Below are 21460 nucleotides of genomic sequence, written 5' to 3'. Positions count from 1 at the left end.
AAACCAACAAGCAGCCTCCTTACTGCCGCCCAGCCCTCTATAGGCAGTGCTTATCCACGGCTAAGTGGTCCTGGAATGTATTCTTACAAAAAATGGTCTTAAGCAAGCTGACCAAACCAAGAAGTAGCACTTCCTCATAAGCCCTTCAGTTCTTGCTTCCAGGTTTCTGCATTGAGTTCCTGCTCTGACTGCCAACTTCACAATGAAACATAAACTATCAGGTGAAATAAACCTTTCCTCCTCAAATTGATTTTGGTTATGCTGTTTATCACAGCCACAGAAAGCAAGCTTGTACAGGCTATATCTTTTTCTCCTGACAAGGGAGTTATAGATTTAAAGAGGAAGGCCACGCTGGTACCATTCTCTTCCCATCATATCAAAGGCATATACTGTCAAGACAATCTATCAATGTTAGCTGTTGTCTTCATCATCTGGATGAGAATGAACTGTGGCACCTGGCTGCCAGGTTTGCCACTGAAAGTGATCTCACCACTAGATCACATGTTCTTCTCTTTGGAATTAGATCACCAGGCACAGTCAACGCTCAGCAGGGTGGGGGGCTAGATTTGTCTCTACCTGCATGAGAGTGGAATGTTTATATACATACTTTGCATTTGTTCTACCTGTTTGACTATAATCTTCAATTTAATTATCTATTTACGTATATATTTATATCTGCACGGGGTTTGATAATTATTTGAAATATTTTGACACAATTTCTTGCTCATCAGTTCCATATTTGACCACCCAGAGCCATTCCCATTAATTCTTGGGTCCCTTTGCTGTCTTCCACTATTATAGATGTTTTTCTTCCTTTTCATAAACAAGAACTTCCTTATTCTTTATTGTGTGGCACTCTAAAATGCCCCAGGCTTATCTTGTACCTTTTCTACCCTAGCCTTAGACTCAGCTATTTCTCCGAGGAAATCTTGCTGTTTCTATTACAGAGTGTGGGGAGAAATGAAAATGTGGATGCTAAATAAGGCCAATATATTAGAATATCCTTGCTTTGAAATTAATAAGTTCTACACTGGTGTGCTTTAAGAGTCAACACCAGGTCAGGGATTTTCTTCCAGAGCAGGTAACTTCCCTAAAGAACAAAAGAAACATTGAATATTTTTCTCAGCAAAGATAAATACCCTGCAATCTTTATGACCTTATTGATGAAACATATGAGTTTGACTAATGATTTTGACCCCTTTTTATAGAGATTCCTAACAGCCAAGATAGAAAGCACATTTCAAAGGGATGGAAGAGAGGAAGTATCAGGACAACCAAGTAGCAACATTATTTTCATCATCATCATTTAATATTCATTACTATAACCTTATATGAATCAGAATCTTCAGAGAAAAGACAAAGAAAGAACTATATAAGTGGATCTAAATTGAAAATTATGGGCTGGGCTACTTGCATTTTGGGTAGAAAATGTACAGAAATTCTTTGATAGTACATTAGCAATTTGGGATGATACTATATACCAAAGATCATTTATGCATTTTCAAGTTGTGCTAAAAGGAATAGGATAGGTTCACTAGGATCCAGCGGAGACTCACGGCTGCAGTGCACAGTATAAATTTGTTCCCCCAGTTACAACATCTCCGTGTTAGAAATTAGTGCCTGGTGGCACCTGCCCTCCTCTGAGCAATCCGTTCTTTCAAGATCCCTATAAAATTATTAGGAGAAGCCTGATGGGCAGAGCCTCTTCATTCTAAAATCACAGTATTTATGTTGCCAGTTGCTTCTTAGATGACCTTGTCACTTCTTCATGTCCCTTTGTTCCAATCTCCTCATACATCTGCTTGAGAAGAGGCTAGACCCAGAGGCACAATTGTCACAGGTGCTCATTCATAAGTGGTCTTTGAACATGGGGCAAGGAAAGCCAGCCCACAGATCACAGTCCCAGAGAACCTAGACGAAGATGGGGACCCTGGGAGAGACATGCATAGATCTGATCTACGTGGGTAGTGGAAGAAGACGGGATCTCCTGGGTAGATTGAGAACATGGGGACCTTAGGAGTGGTTGAGGGGGAGGGGCAGGGAGGAGAGTGGAGAGAAATGTGGAGCTCAATGAAAATCAATATAAAGGAAAAGAAAAAACAAAGAAAGGCTAGTGAACAGAGAACCATTGCTGATGATGGGAACTAGGGCCAGCATGGAGCAGAAAACTAGGTCTCAGCAGTGAGATACAAAGTACAGTGTCCCTTAGGGGAATCTTTGTCCTTTTCAGGCACCCCATTCGCCCAACTCCACCCTTTTTCACTTAGGAAGTCTTTCTGAGGCTATTGCTTGCTTTCTCATATTTTTCATATTGGTTGCTCATATTTCTCACTTAATTTATTTATTTCTTAATAACATAAGGATACCTCACCTTGAGCCTATTTTTTTTCACAGTGCATAAGTCTTTTTCCCCAATCATTTTGTTGACTGTAAAGACAGAGGTATTTTTGTTTGTTTTTGTTTTTTTAAGGCAGGTTTTTTCTGTATAGCCCTGCCTGTCCTGGAACTTACTCTGTAGACCAAACAGGTCTCAAACTGAGAAATCAGCCTGTTTCCACTTCTCAAGTGCTGGGATTAAAAGTATGTGCCATCACACCTAGTTAAATATATTTTCTTTATATTCTTTGTAAAACTCCTATAGGGTACAGTCACATATGAGATGTCAATTTAATAAGCACCTGTAGCATGAATGAATAAAATCAGAAATAGTTTTTAGTGTGTATTGCATGTTAAGGACTGAAGGTTTCTGTTTGTGTAATATACGTTTAATCTAACTATCCAGTGGTGTTTTACAAATTTAGGAAACTAGGACCCTGAACTTTCATAATATCTTTGACAGTGCGAAGATTTGCACCAAGGTGTGTAAAAGTGTTTTATGGTTGCCTACTGTTGGGTTTGTGATGGGGGGAGTTGCTCACTGAATGTTTCTGGTGTCCTGTTTCTCATCTATCCAATAGCACAGCCATTTCATACAGCCCCAACAACCTTTCTATATTTGACCAATCATATTACATAAAAGACTCGGCCTCATTTGCCAAGCCATTCTTATTTCTGTGATCATGTCTTGATTCCTCCATTGGTTTCCAGAACATGAGCATTTTAATATTGTGCCTCATCCCAGTTCTCAGGAATGACTGTCCTAAGGTAAACTCAGAGTCTATGCTTGGAATTACTATGTAGGAAGCAATTATTTATACTTCTCTTCCCCTTTTCAAATTCAGCACAGGAGTTGACAAATACCTTGGATGTCTTAGGACCAGGACTCACGGAGATAGCAAATTCTGTAGAGTTCACACATTTGCATTTAACATTTGAGGGATTTTCTTGACTTTTAATTTCTCACAGGCACTCTGGAATGTTGCCAGTAAAATTATTAACAGAGTACATACAAAAGAAAAAAAATCAAGGAGAATTAAATGGGAGGTGGGGAGAAAAAGATCAGAGGGTAGCCCTGTTTGTGTTAAATAGCTCAGGAAATTAGAAATTTGCCTTGTGGTTTGCTGAACATTCTAAAACAGTACACACAGGGGTACCTTGAGAGTCTGTGCAAGCCTGTGAATAACCGGCATGTGGAAATAAATTGTGAGCAAGCTACTACACACAATGGAACTCAAAAGACACCTTCAAACTTAAAGTGGTCTGTCCGTTCCTGGCAACAGAAAAGTGTTGCTGGCTTTATCAAGAGAGTGGTAGGACAAAACAAACCGTCACTGTAGAGTGTTCACTCTGATTACCCTGCCAGATGATAGTGTAAGGTCTCGGTGACCTGATAAATAGCTAAGAGGCAAGTTGTCTCCAATCAGGCACCCATACTCGCTGGACTGTTGGAAGAGCAACCTCTTAATAGACCTTGTTTTGGGCTGGCGTGTGGCGAGCAGAGTACTGATCACATGGTGGTGTTCTGCTGGGCAGTAACATTACCATCAGCTGAAGACATTACAGCCCAGTAGAAAAGAAACACAAAAGCACCGAGACTCTTCCCATATGCATCTACACGAGAGTGGCCTGATTCAGGGAGACCAACAATCACAGTTTAAAGGAATCTGCTCTATGATTGACACTGTAAATCCTACTTCTTAGGAAGCTCCTGGAAAACAGAAAAAAAAATCATCACCATACAATTTTTCTAGCAACCCAAGCAGTGCAATACTGTTCTTCTTTTTGTGTGTCTTTCATTCTGTACTTCTCAGAACCTTTGCCTTGGCTTTTGTTCTGCCTTTGTTCCTTAATTCTTTGCTGAAAATTGATTGAATTCTCTTGCTAAGTTATAGCTAGGGAAATGCAGTTTCCCTGGGAGGCAGTTCACCCCTCTATAAATAGAATTTAACTCTGAGGGGGAAAGTAAAACAGCAGCCTTACATAACCTTTCACAAAAGCCCTACTCATTTTCTAGCAGGACCAGAGAAGGGCCTACAGTTCATGAGCTAAGCAGAAACTTGTCTCACCAGTGGGAACACTAGTGATTTTCATTCAGATTGATCCAGTCTGCACAGCTGAGCCCTCACGGCCTCTCCTACTCCACTGTGATTTGGAGCTCTGGCTAAAGCTTGACTCTCAACCAGGCAGGGCAGAGCAAAGGCATCAAAGCCTCGCGCTGAGATAGCTCCCTGCCCGAAAGCTTTACTCCTCTCTAAACATTCCAGTTAAGCCCTTTCTCTGCCATCACAGATTCTCAGACAAATGAGCAGTTGGTTTGTTTCATGCCCCAAAGACCATTTCCAATCAAAAGGCAAGGTTCAGTTTGGGGTCACTTCCACCAGGGTCTCACTTTTAGCAAGTGTGGACTTTCAGAACTGACCTGAAGGACACAGGGTGGAAATGACTCAGGGTTCCAACCTCCCTTTTATGTGCCTCCCTTTTCTCCTGAATCATAGTATTTTCCAGAGAGAAGAGAGTGGCTGGAGGGAGAAATGTAAAATGAAAACTAGCAGACCCTTTTTGAAGTGTGTCATCTCCTTGAGAAAAAGGGGGGAAGGGAAGGAAGATTGAATACTCAAGCAACTTCCAAGGGGTTTCTATCTCCAGGAAAATGAAGCATGTCATGATCCCTGAGAGTACTGGAGCAGCAAACAAGCCAGAAGCCCCTTTGATGTGTGGATAGTTTGCCATTGTAAGACCTAAAGGTAGGCCACCCAAAGAGGGTGTAAGCTAAGTTAAAATTCATGTGGTCAGGGCATTGCATTTTGCCTCTGTCTGGCTGACCAGTTATAGTTGTAAGGACTGGAAAAAAAAATCTCTGTCTCCTAGATCAATGTTTCTAAATCACCTTTCACCTCAAAGGAGCAAGTCTATGCACTGGCCAGGTTTTCTGAATTTCTGAGTCCCCAGGTGATATTAATATTTTTGTTCTGTGGACAATAGCTCAAATAGCTGTAGCAATACCTTAAGACAACGAGAACCAGTGCAGTGGTTGTGTATCACAGTCTTCTGAAGATTAAAAATGCTAGTTAGACTTGGGTAGTTTTCAAAGATTCTAAAGTAACTAGTCCGAAGAGAGCCTAAACTGAGGAAGAATACAAAAGAGAGATGCTACCCCAAAGAAAAGACTGCTGGGACATATTCTATCTATTCCTTTTGTTAACAAAGCTAGAATCAGCTTCTAGGCATTCATGTTAGATGGATAGCGAGTTCAATACATCTGAAGAAAACACATGTAGCTAAAATAGAAAGTAGTAATTAATGATTGTTTGAATGTAGAATACACAGAAATGTGTTATAGACTACCAAATTTGGCCAGCGTTACAGTGAAGAATGACCTACTAGGGGTTATACTTTGAACCCCTAAATCCAGCAAAGGCATGGGCTTAGACTCCGTAACTCATATTGATGTCAAAATTGTTAGTAAAGTATGATTTGTTTTATCATACACACAAAATACACAAAATAATGCATTTGAGGAGGGTTTTACAATGGGTGCCTGTGTTTGTGAATGTAGCATTTGTAAAATCCATTTTAATAGATGGCAAATTAAGATTATATTAACAATAGAGTCTATTTATGAAATAGTAATTACAAGTGAATTGAAATATAAACTCAATATATTTAAGCACTGGAGTGATTTTTATCACCAATTTAGTGTTGGAACATATAGGCTGATTTTCTGTCCATTTAAAAGATGGGGGTGTTGAAATGCCGTGACTGTGTTTCAATCAAACCCATCACTTGGTTAGCTTTGTTTTGTATTCTAGATTGTGTCAGCTCTGTCTTCATGTCCAAAGACGACAGAGCCTGACCCTGTAGGTAAAAACTGATTCAATAGCAAAACTATTATTGGGTACAGTAATACGATGTAGTTGCTAGCCACTGACTTTTTGATCAGCAAAGAGAACATTTAACTATATTTGAAGAAACAGCAATGCAGAGAAAATGTGGTGGAATGTAGCATACTGAAATAAAAATGATCTACAATTTTAAACAAAGCTTAGTCTCACTTTTTCTCTTTAGTTCACTGAGAAAAATTAGATATATAGTTTTAGGGAGGCTACGCAAAGAGGAAATGATCCCATGTCAATCCTACTACTACAAACAGGTGAAATCCTGCTCTCTCTCTCTTTGCCCAGTGGAACTGGCTTCCTGAACACACTCATTAATAAACTTTTACCTTTTCTTAGCTCTCCATGTTTTCTAAAACGCTTTCTCTTTCATTGTATTATGTCTATTGATAAAATCCAACAGTCCCCAAGTAGGAGAGACTGGCTCATAAATTCACAACTGCCTGTTGAATTAGGGCAGAAGTTGTTTATGCAATTTATGTAAATTTTATGATGTTCGAAATGCTGCTTGGACTAAATACCTGGTATCATTTTGGGGTAGGTCTTCTGTCCTTTGGTTTCTGTGGCCCACTTTGGATCTCTGCCAAGCGTGGTGGCTTTAGGATCCCTGGCAGAGAGTATTATTATGCCACACACGAAGGAATGGGCTTGAGCTAGAGAGAGAGGCTAAAGGGAGCTTTAGCTCCCTAGCAAAGAGCTAGGCGGAACCTTAGGTCAGGTGCTGTTTACCTAAATTTTAAATAATGTGAAAATATTAAAGAATGCTCCTTGATATGAACTCATTCCAACAGATTCTGCCAGTTCTCTGAGTGTGAAATCTGGTGGTCGAGGACAAAGATGACTTTGCAGCGTCCTCTAGATCACTACCTACAGCTGCTTCCTGAAGCAAGATTGGTGTTCTCCTACCATGGGGCTGAGACAATCACCTTTGTATGCTGCCTTTCTCCCTCTGCTCCCTATAAAATACCGTCTTCTTAACTTCTATTATTCTTCCATTGCCAGTTCAACCCCAGGTTTCACAATCTGCTTTTTGGCTGCCTTCACTGTTTTCAGTGCTTTATCCTTGTAGAGTAATGGATTTATACCTGTTTGTTGCTAATTTGAATGGGCTCCTAACTCCATCACCACCTAAACAAGGTGCCTGGACCACTCAATAAATGTGTAGGAGCCATGGGAGTGTGCCGATGTGTTTATAGAGCGCTTGCCAAGATCTGAAAGAAAAACCATGATAAACTTCACTCTTTTCACATGTACGTCTTAGTTTATTTACATTGTACTACATTTCATTTCACCCCTTATTTTATCTTCTTTTTATTGGTTATTTTTTAACTGAGACATAATTTGGCTTTGTAATCCTAGTCATGAACTCACTTTTGTGGTCCAAGGTGCTCTCGTGATCATAATTTTCCATATTTCAACCCCTAAATTCTTGGATAAAAATACCTATGTGCCGTTGCTTTCAACTTAGTTTAAATATGACGTAGTTCAAATGTGATTGACAACTATTTACACCCAATGCTTTAAATCAAAACAAAACACACACACACACACACATAAAGAAAACCTCAGTCAATCTAAGAATTCTGAGAATATAGGGATAAGAGAATTGGTTCTGTCAGCCCACCTTGCCAGTGTTAACATATTAATGGGAGAATGTGTAAAAATTATAGTTGACATTTTGTCAGTCTCTCCACTTTGTTGGTGTTTTTCTTAATGATCACTTTGTTTGGCCCTACAAGCCATTCACTCATCAACATATGTGCCTGTCTCATTGACTTAAAGATAATTCATGAAAGGCAGAAACACATTAAAACATTCCATTTAGCACATCATAACCCCTGTTAAATATCCATAATGATGATCTTGATTTAAATATTTGATCTCATTTGAACTTATCATAGGTCAACAATTATCCTGGGCTTTTGAGAAACTACATGAAAAGTGAGAGCACAGGTTTTGGAAGACACAACACAAATCCCTGCGTAAAACATGGGGAAAAGAGTATGATGAACCTATATTTTACAATGCATTAGTTGGGAAATCTTACCCAGAAAATTATACTAAATTTAGGGCCTTTGGTTAAAAGAAATAGCTAAATAAACCGAAGGGAGTTTAGTATTTTTGGTTTTTTATTGCATGTGTTATTAAGGTTCTGGAAGGATAAGAGGAAAAATTAAAAGAACTACTTTGCTAAAGTCAACTAAAATAAAGATGATTCCCGGAAACAAAAACAACTTAGAGCCAAAATAATTTAGCCTTCTCTGGACCATAGAAAAGGCTGTGTCATTGCAAAGGGAAAACAAGAACCCTGGTTCTATAGCACAGGTGTTGAGAAGAATATTTGGAACAGAATTATCTAACATAAATCACAAAGTGAATTTCCAACAGCAAAAACTATTGTGTTGATGAAATGTTTCCCAGGGGAAGTAGTCAACAAACCATCCCTTGAGATGCTTCAAATCAGGGAGAAAATAACCCAGAAATTGTCCTGCGGGGAACATCTCTGTCCAGACATTAGACATGAAAGGCAAAGCTTTGCAGATTTGCTCTCTAATTTATATTCTTCTGCAATCCCATGAGGCTGAGCAAAGGCATGGGAACAATGGCTGGAGCAGTCTCGGTGCAGATGATGCAGAGGTTTGCTCAGATGTCTCAGCCTTGGCTCACATCTCTGAGTCAGCACAGAATGCAATCTGCTAGAGAGGCCACTTCCACCATACCCAAATACGGTCCTTATTCCAGAGACCTTTGTTAACCCACTCAATGAGATCAACTGGAATAAATTAAGAACCTATATAAAAGTTGGAGGCATACATTTCTTCAAGCACAGGCTGTCTTAAACCAACAATCAAATACACTATAAATTTGACAATGATTTTTTTGGTCTATGCATTTTATTTGTATTGGAAACATATTCAAGGTCAAATGACCAGGTTAAGATGTATTTTTAGTAAGATTTGGTATCTACCATTAGGACTGCAATTCAGTCTTTCTTTGGTTCCATTACATTCACGAGAGGCCTAACGTGCCTGAAATTACTCCTGGTGCCCCAGAACTGTGTTTCTTTATAAGCTGCTGTCTTTACAGACATCGTAGACAGGGTAAGTAAAGATACAGAGAAAAAAAAAGTCGCTCATTAGAATAAATAATCTTAAAGTGACTAAGACCAATTTTTTTCTAGATAAATTAAATGTGCATTTTAGAAAAATGCTTAAGAAGTGCCTGGGGAAAGATAAACTTGGTGTAATATAAGGTAACAACTTATTAAAAGTTAGATTACTGATGAAATCTACGCTTAAAATCAAAAGGTTGGCTAGTAGGAAAAACAGAGTAACCACCAACAAAATGACTAAGATAAAACGGATGTTCAGTTGTAGAAACAGAATCATAGAAGTATCTTGCTGCAAACACAAACGGCCAACAAATTTATGAGAAAAAAAAATGTGCACTTTTATTAGCAATCAGGGGAATGCAAATTAAACCCATAATTAGATGTTAATTCACATCCACCAGATGAAGGCAAATTAAGCAAATGAAAATACCAAGTGTTGGTGGAGACATGGAACAAAGAAAATGTTCATATGTTCCTGGTGTGGGGCTATAATAAATGTGGTATGCCATTGACACTTAATATAGAGATGTGTTTTACATGGCTCGGAATTTCCATACCTACATGGATGCCTGGAAATGGTGATTAATTTTTACTGAACAATGTCTAGAAAAATGCTGAAACCATAAAGATAGATAACAGAAAAGCTGGAGTTCAAACAAGTCTGTCAACAACAGCTTAGGTCAGTTATAATCAATTCATGTCATAGGATACTACACAGTAGAGGGATTGAGTGTAGCCGTATGCATGTACACAGGTATTCTCAGATACTTAATGTTTAGCCATAAGGCAAATAAGAAAAAAGAAACATATTTCTTTGATTACAAGCACACACAAGGAAACAAAATAGTGTGTTAAAGAAAGATGCATTTGTGGCAATGTTACAAATTGAAAGGGTTAACACACACACACACACACAAAACCTGTAAATGGTTTTTTGTATTACTATTATTATTATATTTAGTGTTACTATTAATTAATCCAGATACTATACACACACACACACATATATATATATGACATATAATATATATATTGCTCATAATGCAACTATATTATGTGGTGTTGTAACCAAGAAAGCACTAGCATTGCTCTGGTCTACACCTTCATTAACATGGAAACTCATGTTTCATGAAAAACAAATGACATCCAAATTAATATATCAGATTTCAGAAACACCACAAGCCTATTAATTAAATAAATTAGGGCTCTTTCTTTTAACAAGGGACTTGGGTCCCAGTTTAGAGTTGGTCTTCTTGCTTGAAAGACAATCTCCATAAAACTGAGAAAAATAAAATAAAATAAAAAAGGGACAGTGAAGAGTTTCAATCAGACATAAAAATGTAAAGAAAAGATATTTTGTGAATACAGGATCATTTTTTTAATATGTCACAACTAGAAACTTGTGTCCTAAATTAAACAAAAGCAATGTTATATCTTCAGGCTTTCCGAAACAATCAGGATAATAATGTAAATACTGTACCAGAGTGATGACCTGAATAGAAGACAAATAGGCTAAATCATGTTCTCCATCTTAAACAGCAAATGAGTGGAGAAATATTTCTAAAATTCTATTGGTGAAAATCTAAATCCTAAAATGAAATTTCACTTATTATTAAACAAATGACCTGAGTTAGCATCATTTATATCAGATCTAATTATTTTTATTCCTATGAAAATGTGAATATAGGTTTAAGCACATTTTAGATACCCTAAAATAAAACTATATTGCTAATCTTTCTTATCAGGTTATAACTCAACCAGGTGATATTTTATTACATACATTCTGAAGTGCCAACTAGTTCAACAGAACATGCTTGTCCTAGATATTCTGGAAAATTGCCTTCCCCTAAGATCTGCATGTAAAAGAAAACTGTTGTGAAATTTTAGTTCAGCCATGTAAAGACGTATTGCATTTGTTTAATTATGTTTAACTATGTAAAGCTGTGATGCTGTTTTAACTTGCCTGCCTAATGCAACTGATTGGTATAATAAAAAGCTAAATGACCAATGGAGAAGGAGTAGGTATAGGTGGGACTTTCAATCAGGGAGAGTATGTAGCAGAAAGAATTTAGGCTCAGAGAAGAAATAAATTGAGATGACAGGGAGCCCCAGCAGTCAGCCAGCAAGACAGGGAGGAAGCAGGAAAGTGGGACATACAGTTGAAATAAAGGCAAAAAGCCTCAAGGCAAAATGTAGATGAAGAGAAACAGGTTACATTAAGTTATAAGAGCTAGTGGGACAAGCCAAAGCTAAGTCTGAGCATTCATAATTAATAATAAGTCTCCATGTCTTTATTTGGGAGCTTGTGCTCCCAATGCCAACTACAGAAAACAAGGAAGAAACTTCTGAACTGCAATGAATGCCCAGGGAATTCTGTATAAAAGATATCCAAGAGAAGCTACAGCACCAGCTGTGGTGGTACATGCTGGTAGGATTTGCTGAAGGAGACAGAGGCAGGAGGATCACAAGCTTGAGGCCAGACTGAGCTAACATTAGGCCCCACCCCTAAGAGGAGAGCTGCCCCAGGCACACTTGGGAAAGTTAGCCCCACCCACCACCATGGACTTGAGAGAGATGGCTCCACCCCTCCCCTCACCTGAGGGTAGTTGTCCCAGGAACCTGAACCTATGAACTCAACTGCCACCCAGGCACACATCCATTGCTTGAAGTTGGCACACCCCCACATCTGTCCCATCTATGATCTGCTGGAGTGTTTGAAAGAACTATAGCCACAGAACTATGGCTCCATCCAAGAATAGGACATCAGAGATGAATGTTGGTGGAGGTCCAATTTTGATGGTGTACCAAAGTCAGAGGCCTTGAACATAACCAGCAACTCATTGCACAGTGCCACTGAGACAAATGAAGAAGTGGTGGAAAGGAAGGAAAGACAGAAGAGTAAAATATTTTTTTATTAGTGTTTATCTTATTTTTATTCTTTATTAACTTTTCTTGGGGGGGGTGCTACAACAGTGAGGGGCAGATACAGAGGGACTCAGAGGTGAGTGGAATTAGGTTGCATGATGTGAAATTACCAAAGAATCAAAAAAAAACCTGCTACACAATTTGGTTTTTTGAAATTATACATTTAGAACCATAAATGATTTATGGGTATTGGGCTCCAGAAATTTAGCGGGAAAGAGAAATCTCCTACTCAAGTCATGCCATAACAGTGTACTAGAGAAATATAATCAAGAAATCTGAAATGATTTTTGTGTTTCTGTGCCAGACTTTCCCCTCCAAGAAATGAAAGCTATGCACACTATGGTTGTTAAAAACAACCTGTTCATAGAAAGCAGTATATACTCGTATGACCATTGGCAAGTTATCCTCAATAATGAAAATATAAGTATGTTCAGTCATACACATTATTACATATTTCTAAATCACACCATTGCACAAAGTTGGGACATTTCTGAACTATCAAAGAAAAATATTTTTACTTAAGAGTTGTGTTAAAAGGGATTTTTAAACCTCAAGCTAAACTTATCAGAGAATTTTAGAACTCTATAACAATTTTGATCACCAATCAGCCAACCTGTGTTTCTTCATACTAGTAGAGTGCTGAACCTCAGAAGCACACAGCGAGGGAGATAACACTCATGCAGGAGAAGGAAATGTGCGGTATGAAATTGTGCTGCAATTTACCTGAGTGCTGTGATTATAAAGGTGCATAATAATTTGCACTTTATTTTTTTGCTGTTGCTCATTTGGCATATATAACATATAATTTTCTCTCGTGATTTTTTTTATTGGTCTACAGAGAAAACAATCCGATTACCTATCCTTTCTCATCAGCAAGTTGAATATTCACTTTATGAGGTCTTAGTTTGAAGGAAAGTATCTTAAATATATTGGGACAGGGCAATGCCATGGGTATTAGCCCCGGGTATTAGAAGGACAATGAGAAATGCTCTGAATTTTGAAAAGAGAAAATATTGACATAGAGCAAAGTTCTCTATTTTAACTTAGTAATAACAGTGTGGCCAAATCACTATCCTCGGTTAGCATCACCCATTACTCTAGAGGGCTCACTCCTTTCTCAAAGCTTGTGAACTCTGGGATGCTGGTAGTCCTGGCTCGGACGCAACAGGTGAGTCGGCTAGTCTAACAGTATTGCTTAGCTCTGTTCTGAGTAGTTTATTCTTCACTGAAAGAAACACTCAAAAACATTTTAAACATTATTTTTAAGAAAAATTCCCAAGTCTTCCAAAGTGTAATATAACATGGCTAATCAGAATGTTTGCAGAACAAGGAGTTGGTTTCTCAATAAGAAATACTTTACTGGGTTGCATCTAGAAGGGTGGCCTTGATATCATACTATTATATAGAGAAAGCAGCTGAATTCTCTAGGGACAGCTAAGAGAGAAAAAAGCAGACCATAGTAGGTTGCTTAAAAATTCATGGGGTATTGTCCAAATATTGAATTTGGTGTGCTCCAACCCTGAATCAATGATACCAAGCCAGGATTCAATAGGGTCATGAAATTCTCAAGACTTTCTCTGTTCTGTCATACTGACATAGAAAAGACAGAAAATGAAACATCATTCTTATATTTTGTTAATTTTGAATGTTCGCCATACTCTCCATTCCATTTCAGAGGTTATGATATTTTTCTATTATATGATGACTTTTATCAGTAATTAATCAAGCAATCCTCAGTGGTTTTGTGTCATTATTCTCTTAACCGAAGCAACACTAAGGTTTTCTGAAACTTACGTATACTAAACTTACTAAAAGATTATCAGTGTAGGTACATGGAAACGTATCATTTGAGAAGATAGGTTTGCAACAAATACCCAGACACAGCAACCTGTTTCTAATTTGGCATGAGTTGCTGATGGTAATCCAGGCCAGGTCTGTGGCAACGGGAGAGAGCTGGACACAAGCCAACACTCCATTACTAATGAAGTCGCGAGTGCCCTTACGGACACACTTGGAGGAGAAGGCAAGGGGGCTGGGGAAACCTACTTTCTGCGCAGTACCATCGTGCTTTAGCTAAAGACAACGATTCCTGGCAACCATATCCTTTACTAATTATCCTGACAGGGAAAAGCCATGAGGAGAAAGTCTGATATGCATAGTTTAAGATGGTAAGATTATTCATAAAATTGTAAGACTATCTGCTCGAAACAATCACCTGAGGATAGCCTCTCATGGAAAGACGCGAATCACAAACTTCGGCCCTTCTTTGCATTCAGAGCCAGCATGGCGAACAGGGCCAAGATGACAGGATCTAAAGCAGTCTGTGTGCCGAGGACAGAGATCATACCACATTGTTTGGCATTACTGTGTGTCGCTAGAAACTTCTCAGGAACAATCACAAACGCAGGAGAAATCCTAGAATGCTGAATACATACGGGGGAGGCATAAACCAAGAAGAGGGAAACATTCCCATAAAAAAAGATGTCTTTGAGGTAACTATGCTGAGATTCCCTTAGATGGTGTATCATTCCTTAATTCTAGAGACAAACAAACAATAAAAACAGCAGCGAACAATCCCAGCTTGTCAAATGAATCCATTTTCCCAAATGTCAGATTCCTATTGGCTTAGACAAGACTCCAAAGGGACAGTCTGGCTGTGTTCCGTTCAAGACCTAGATAGGACAAAAGTTCATCCTCCCTAATGAACCAAGCAAGTCTGCAGAGAAGTTAACTTGCTAGAGAGTAAATGGAACACACACACACACACACACACACACACACACACACACACACACACAAACACACTAAGAAGTTATAAATCTTTTCCAGGAATAAAAAAAGTGTCTATCAGGCCCTCACAGTAGCCTTGCTGTTAAGAGCATTAAAGCAAATGCACTGAGCCTAATATATTCATTTCGAACACATGTGCTGCCCATTTCCCATGCTTCATCACTCAGAGGGCAGCTGCTGCAGGGTGGAAAATGGATACTGTGGCAGGTCACTGTTGATTTATACTGCAGCACTTGCAGACCAGTGGAGGGCCTGCTTACCCAGGCAACCCCAGGTCCTGACTCCCCCTTCCATAAAGCAGCAAGTGCGGAAGGAGCCCCTGACCTACTGTGGCTGTAGGAGCGAAAAGGGGGCTGGATAGAGCCAATAACCAGCCTCACTTCGTTATGTCTAGAGTGCTTAAACTCTCACCGAATGTAACACAAACATACATCCATAATTAAATAATTAATGGGTAAACCTCCTGTGGGATTCATTAATGTCTGAAATTCCCTTCTTACCTGAAATCCTGGGACTCTACCTTGGTGCCTCTGCACAGGACTCACATTAAAAAGAAAAAAAAGAAAAAAAAAGAAAAAGAAAAAGAAAAAGAAAAGAAGAAGGCACCCCACAAGAGCAAACTAAAAAAACACTCTCTTCTGCTCTCAGCTTCATGTCCTCACTCCACACAGACACTGTTCAGGGATGTCCTTTTTGTCGTGGCATAATAATCTCATTCAAATCGACAACTTCCACATTTGCCTAGGAACAGGGGAAGGACCAATGCTATTGTGCTAGTCTCCATAATCCTTTGTTACGGATCAACAAAGTCTTTAAAAACCTTCTGCTCTGAGTCGGAATTTCAATGCCGGTGAACTAGACATTTGGCCTTATTAAGGGCACCTCCTACTGGTCCTTTCTTAAAGCAAACTATGCTTCTTCTGTGCCATGCTCCCAAAATTTGCTACTAAGGAAAAGGGTAATATTCAGGTAAAGGAGCAAAGATGACTGGGACAAGCTGAATTAGCAACATCTGCAAAGTGCACCCCCCACTTTCCGGGGACCTGCACAAACCACATCACCATGTGCAAACACCCCAGAATGTCTTTCAAAATGTAGAGAAGTTTAGAACAAAGATCAGCAAGCTTTATCCATTGGCATTTTCCTTACATGTGTATACTTTTGTTTAGGATTTTATTTTTTTAATTTTTTTCTGTTTAGATTCGTCTATGAAGAAAAAAATTTGAGAAGGGAATTAAAATAAAACAGTAGTAAACACATAACTACAAGCGAAAAACCTAAGTGAATGGAAGGAGATTTAATTTAGAGATTAATATGTTATATCTGATCTATCCACTCATCTCCCACCAGTCGGTACGGGTAGTAGTCATTTGGGAATGGCTTTAAAATGCTGTGTAACTGAAAACACTGTCCATAGTTTGCACACTTTACTTAATTCAATATTTTCAGCCTCAATCTTCACTCCCTCTCTCTTCTGTGGGCTTTCTGCTTAGCAGGGAACATCTCTGAACTTCCCTCTTTCTGTCCAGATGCTCCCAAAGTGCCAGAGTGAGCACAAGTCAATCTTCTGGGCATGAGGAGAAAGGTTCTGCTTACTTCGCTGGTGAGCATTCGTGGTTTAAGGGGGGAATTTTTGAAGCCGCTTTTCACTACTGCAAGGATAAACTACCCCTTGCCTCTTCACACCTACCTCCCACCTTCAAAGGGAATAATTACGGAGGACAAAGCTCTAGGAGAGAGGAGCCAGGGAGGAGGGGACCGCCCAGAGGGAGGAGGTTGGGCGGGCAACTGTGATGAGCGTGCGGGTAAGCGTGCGCATCAGAGGAGTGCACACAGCAAGCACATAGCAAACACACACACACACACACACACACACACACACACACACACACACGCACACACGCTGGCTAGCTCCGGCTACCTAGAGAAGGATGAAAGCCCAGCGCGTGTGTGCTCACGTTAATCCTGCAGGCTAGTGGCAAAGCTGGCTTGGCGCTTGCTTCATGGCCTGAATCCCTTGCCACCGTGAAGCATTCGCAACCCTTAGTTCTGCAGCCAGTACCAGACAGTCGGAGTTTAGGACTCTAGGGAGGCTGGGGACTTGGCTGTTGTGATTTAATTTTATTCCGTGTTAATTTCCAAGGCGCAGGTTGGGGCGCTCCTGTCCAACTCCTGGCCCCAGCCGGGGCGGTCTTCGGATCTGAGGAAAGGTCGATTCCGGAGGGAGTTGCATGCTCACACAGCAGCTGTTCTGTTTTTCCCCAGTAGACCGGCTCCCTATACCCAGTGCCCACCTACTTGTGGTGGCGTCCCGCAAAACCAGTAAATCTTAGCACTTCGCTCGTTTTTATTCCTTTGGCCACAGAAACCGCAGCTCTGCATTCGGAGACTGCAGCCCTCAGGTCCTTCTTTCTCCTTCTTTAGCCCCATCTAGTCCCCTGAACACTTTTGTCATTTTTAATTAGAAACTACGCCTGCCAAGTGCCAGGCCAGGAGGCCTGTTTCCCAGAACATCAATCATTTGGAGTTTGGAGGTGTCTTGGAGATATTTGAAGACTTAGCTAGCAAACAGCGTTCGCCTACCGTTAAAATTACAAATACACATGCCTTCTTGCAGCCCTGTCTCTCTTTAGGCACTCATTCAAAGTACTCCAAACCTATATCCGTTCTATCCCTCTCTTGATTAGCAATTAGCAAGTACAAAAATGCAAACCCAGGGTCGCACATATTCACACAAACAACCCTAGCCCTACATCCTGCACAGACGTGCTCTAGGCTCCCTGGATGTCATCCTCCGCTTGCTCCTGTTTCCCCGTCCACCTCCCTTTTCCTAGGTTTTTGAGGCTCTGAGGATACAACCCAATTCTTTTCAACAGCGTCCCCATCACTTTGGCAAGCTCGTCCTCCAAATCAACAGAAGTATTTGCAAAAGCAAAGATGCAAGAGAAAAGCACCAGATTGGGAAAAAACGGGAAGGGATGCCCTCGAACCCACCAATATCCTCCGCCCCCGGGGGGGGGGGGGGAAAGTCTTCTTTCTTTTATCATCTGCGAGGAAAAGGTGAGCAGAGCGAGCACCGAATATTTTATTTCTCTTCCACTCTAATTCTACTCTCCATATGAAACTGGAAGAAGAAGGGGGTAAGGGGTGGGGGAGTGTAGAGAAGAAAGGAACAGAGCTCTTACCAGTGACTTGAAGATGCGCGCTGAGCAATGAAGCTCCGAAGAGTACAAAAGCCAGCTTGGGTACCCAAACACATCCAAGACTATTCTCCATATTTCAGCCAACACCTTCGGGGCCAGGGGTCCTGGGCAGCGGTGGCACTCACACGCATGCACTCACACACACATGCACACATGCACACACCCGCGCCGAGCCCCTTCGGCTTCCTCCTCCTCCTCCTCCTCCTCGTCCTCTTCCTCCACCTCTTTCTCCACCTCCCCTGCGCCTCTTCTGCCTGCGAAGCCTTTTTTTCTTGTCCAGAGACACAATCAGCAGCAAGAAGAGGCAGCAAAAAGTTCCATTCGGTCCAAGAGCTCCCGAACCCCGATAGCACCTTGGATAACTAACTCAAGGAAATGGAGAGAGCAAGAGATGGGGAGACAGCTCTCCGCGGGGCTTGTGAGGCATCAATGAACGGAATATCCAGGAGGGCTAGAGACGAGACGCAAAGCAATCCCGTGGCTGGTCATGCGTTAGAACGCTGTAGCTTCTTCCTTGTAGTCGGTTGGATAAAGTTGGAGAGAGAAATTCACGCTGGTGATGCTGTTCCTTTGGCTTCTGAGAGCTGGGGAAACGGATAGGGGACAGAGGCGGGGGAGTGCCGGGCGGAGCGCTCTGCTCTCACTTGTTACTGGGGTGTCCGCCAGCGGTGTGTGAGCTGAGAGTTGGAACCTTACTATCCATTGATCCAGAGAAGTGGAGGGTTAGAAGGGAAAATGTGGAGACCGGAGGGAAACGAACTGGATCAGGCAAAGAATCCACGCGATGGGGGGCGGGGGCCTATAGAAGCTTAGGGGGAAAAAAAAAAGAACGGACGGAGGAGGCTTCCAGCAGCTGCGTTCGTTCGGTCTACATATCAATGCGCAGGGATGCCCTCTGTGGGCAAAGCGTGGGAAGTCACTTTTGTCAATGGAGCCAGCGAACATTATGAGCATCTGGAGGCTTTGCGGCAATCACATTTGATCTTCTACATTCAGGAAATTATTTTATGTGACTGTAAAACCCGGGCGGGTGTTTCGGGTAGGGCAAGTGGCCAGGCTTTTACTTTCTTTCTTGTCTTCTGTATTATTTAAAAGAGAAATTTTCATTAGGGAAAAAAAAATCTAATGCAACACACTTCTAGAATTAGGCAACGGAGATCCAGAAACGCTCCACACCCTAAGCAAGTGTCAGACTGCTTCCTGAGGGCAACTGGCACCGGTGTCTTTTTCAGTGCGCGTTTTGTTGCATCCATGGTCACTCTTCTCCAGAGGAGAGTCAGTTGCTTAGGTATTTAAAGCACTAACAATATTCAGGGTGCCTCGATGTCTCCCAAGAAACATGTACCTGAGATTTAGCCTGACACAATCTCCATTCTCAAGAATGAAAGACATTTTCATCAGCTGGAAGAAAAGAGCAAAGGGATAATTTTAAAATTATTATGAGAACTGATCCATAGAATGAGAATATGTTCTCATCAGGGAGAACGAAAATGCACTCCTCCAGGTCATGAAGAAAGTTTATATTGAACACACACACACAAACACACGGGGGTGGGAGGTGGGAGGGAAGGTTACAGGAAATTCACATACCAAGTAAAAGTTCAGAAAATTGCTTCAAGCCTAGTTATTCAACACATCTTACCTTCTCTGTGAGACATCAGGCAGCCTCCACAGGAGACATTGCAGTGCCTTTCATCTCTGTCTGCCTTGCAAATGCTGGCCGAACTGGTAAAACAGCCCTGCGATTGAGGAGAAGCCATCCATCGGGAAAAATGTTCAGCCGCACTTGTCTCTTATTCTTCATCGCACCATTTTGTTTATTCCTTCCATCTCTCCTCTACTCTTGTCACTCAGATTCACAAGGTTGTGAAGGATATAGTGCATTGTCTGTAAGAGAACAGTGAGAAAAAAGAGCTGTGAATAATACAGAATAAGGTCCCCACCCGGAAAACACTAAAACTGATCCAGGATCCTTCAGGTCCTTAGCCATGCTCATTGCTTTCTACCCAGAAAATGTTAACATGAGCAGCACCTCTAATAACTGCGTCCAAAATTCTGAAGCCTCTTAGGTGCTTTGTTGATGTCCAACTTTTCAAAACTTCAGAACTTGAAGTAGCAGAAGTAGAAGGTTCTAGAAATGTAGGGCTGAGATCAAGAACATGCTCTTAAATTGGCCATGGATCTTTCTGAAAGATCAATGATAGAAAGCTTCGAGAAATTTGTGACATTCAGAATTTGTTGTGAAGAATAATCAGGCACTAGGGACACGTGCTTTTTTACTCAGATGAAAATCTTTACCTTCTAGGTAGATGTACAAAATGATGGCTGAAACTGTGGACATGACCTTTGTGTCAGAGAGCAAAGATGGCAGAACTATGATCACTCCTTGAGAGACATGAAATTGGCTATTCCCAAGCCCAGTAAAGACAATTGTTATCACCTAGTGCCAGATAGGAACCCAAAGTAATCTGTGTAGTTGGGGTCTCAGCAAGCAGTGATTCTCACCCTTCCCAGATCTATGACCCTTTAATACAGTGCCTGATGTCCTGGTGACCCACAAGCATACAACTATTTTGTTGCTACTTCTTAATTGTCATTTTGCTACTGTTACTAATCATAATGTAAATATCTGATATGCAGGATATTGGATATGTGAGTCTGTGGGGGTCGTGACCCATCGGTTGAGAACTGTCGCTGTCAAGGCCTCCTACTTAGCCCAATATATTAAACCTAATCATCTGATTACCATGTCCAAATGAGTCCAGGCCATTAGCCGGTTGACTAAGGAGGTTCTACAATAAGGTATCATTGCTTCCCTTCCTCCTTTATACTGCTGTGTCCCACAGCTAATGATAACTAGCACTCTTTGGTACTTCTCTTCAGCTTAGTGTTAAGATGCTCTGTGGAAAACAGCTTTAATATTGTCAATTCCAAAGGATCGATGGCTTATACTTGAGACACTGCATTCTCCTTCCCTACTAAGGTGTCAGACACACTTCCCACTCAGCCTTCTCATTAGCAGAAAGAAAATCAAAATATAAAATGAGAAGAGGAAAGAAATGGGACTCATGGGAAGTAGTTTAGTGTCATCAGTGTCTTCCCATAGTCTTTAAGACATTTGGTATTTAGAAACTGCTGGGAGTTTTAAAAGCATGGTG

The 21460-nt window shown here is 40.7% G+C and overlaps 1 protein-coding gene across 1 annotated transcript in view; it reads right to left on the bottom strand.

Annotated features, from left to right (window-relative positions):
- The window catches only part of Dcc (DCC netrin 1 receptor), a 1076497-nt gene extending 1057464 nt beyond the window's left edge, over nt 1-19033 (bottom strand). Inside the window, 1 exon segment of the mRNA XM_085676444.2 lies at nt 18285-19033. Coding sequence (XP_085532570.2) covers nt 18285-18375 — 91 coding nt within the window. The 5' untranslated portion in view covers nt 18376-19033.
- Between the last annotated feature and the right edge of the window lie 2427 nt (nt 19034-21460).

Source organism: Myodes glareolus, chromosome 13 (genome assembly GCF_982192425.1).
Source record: "Myodes glareolus chromosome 13, mMyoGla1.1, whole genome shotgun sequence".
NCBI lineage: Eukaryota > Metazoa > Chordata > Mammalia > Rodentia > Cricetidae > Myodes > Myodes glareolus.
Note: the sequence above shows the minus strand (reverse complement) of the source record. Positions and strands in the feature narration are given on the sequence as shown.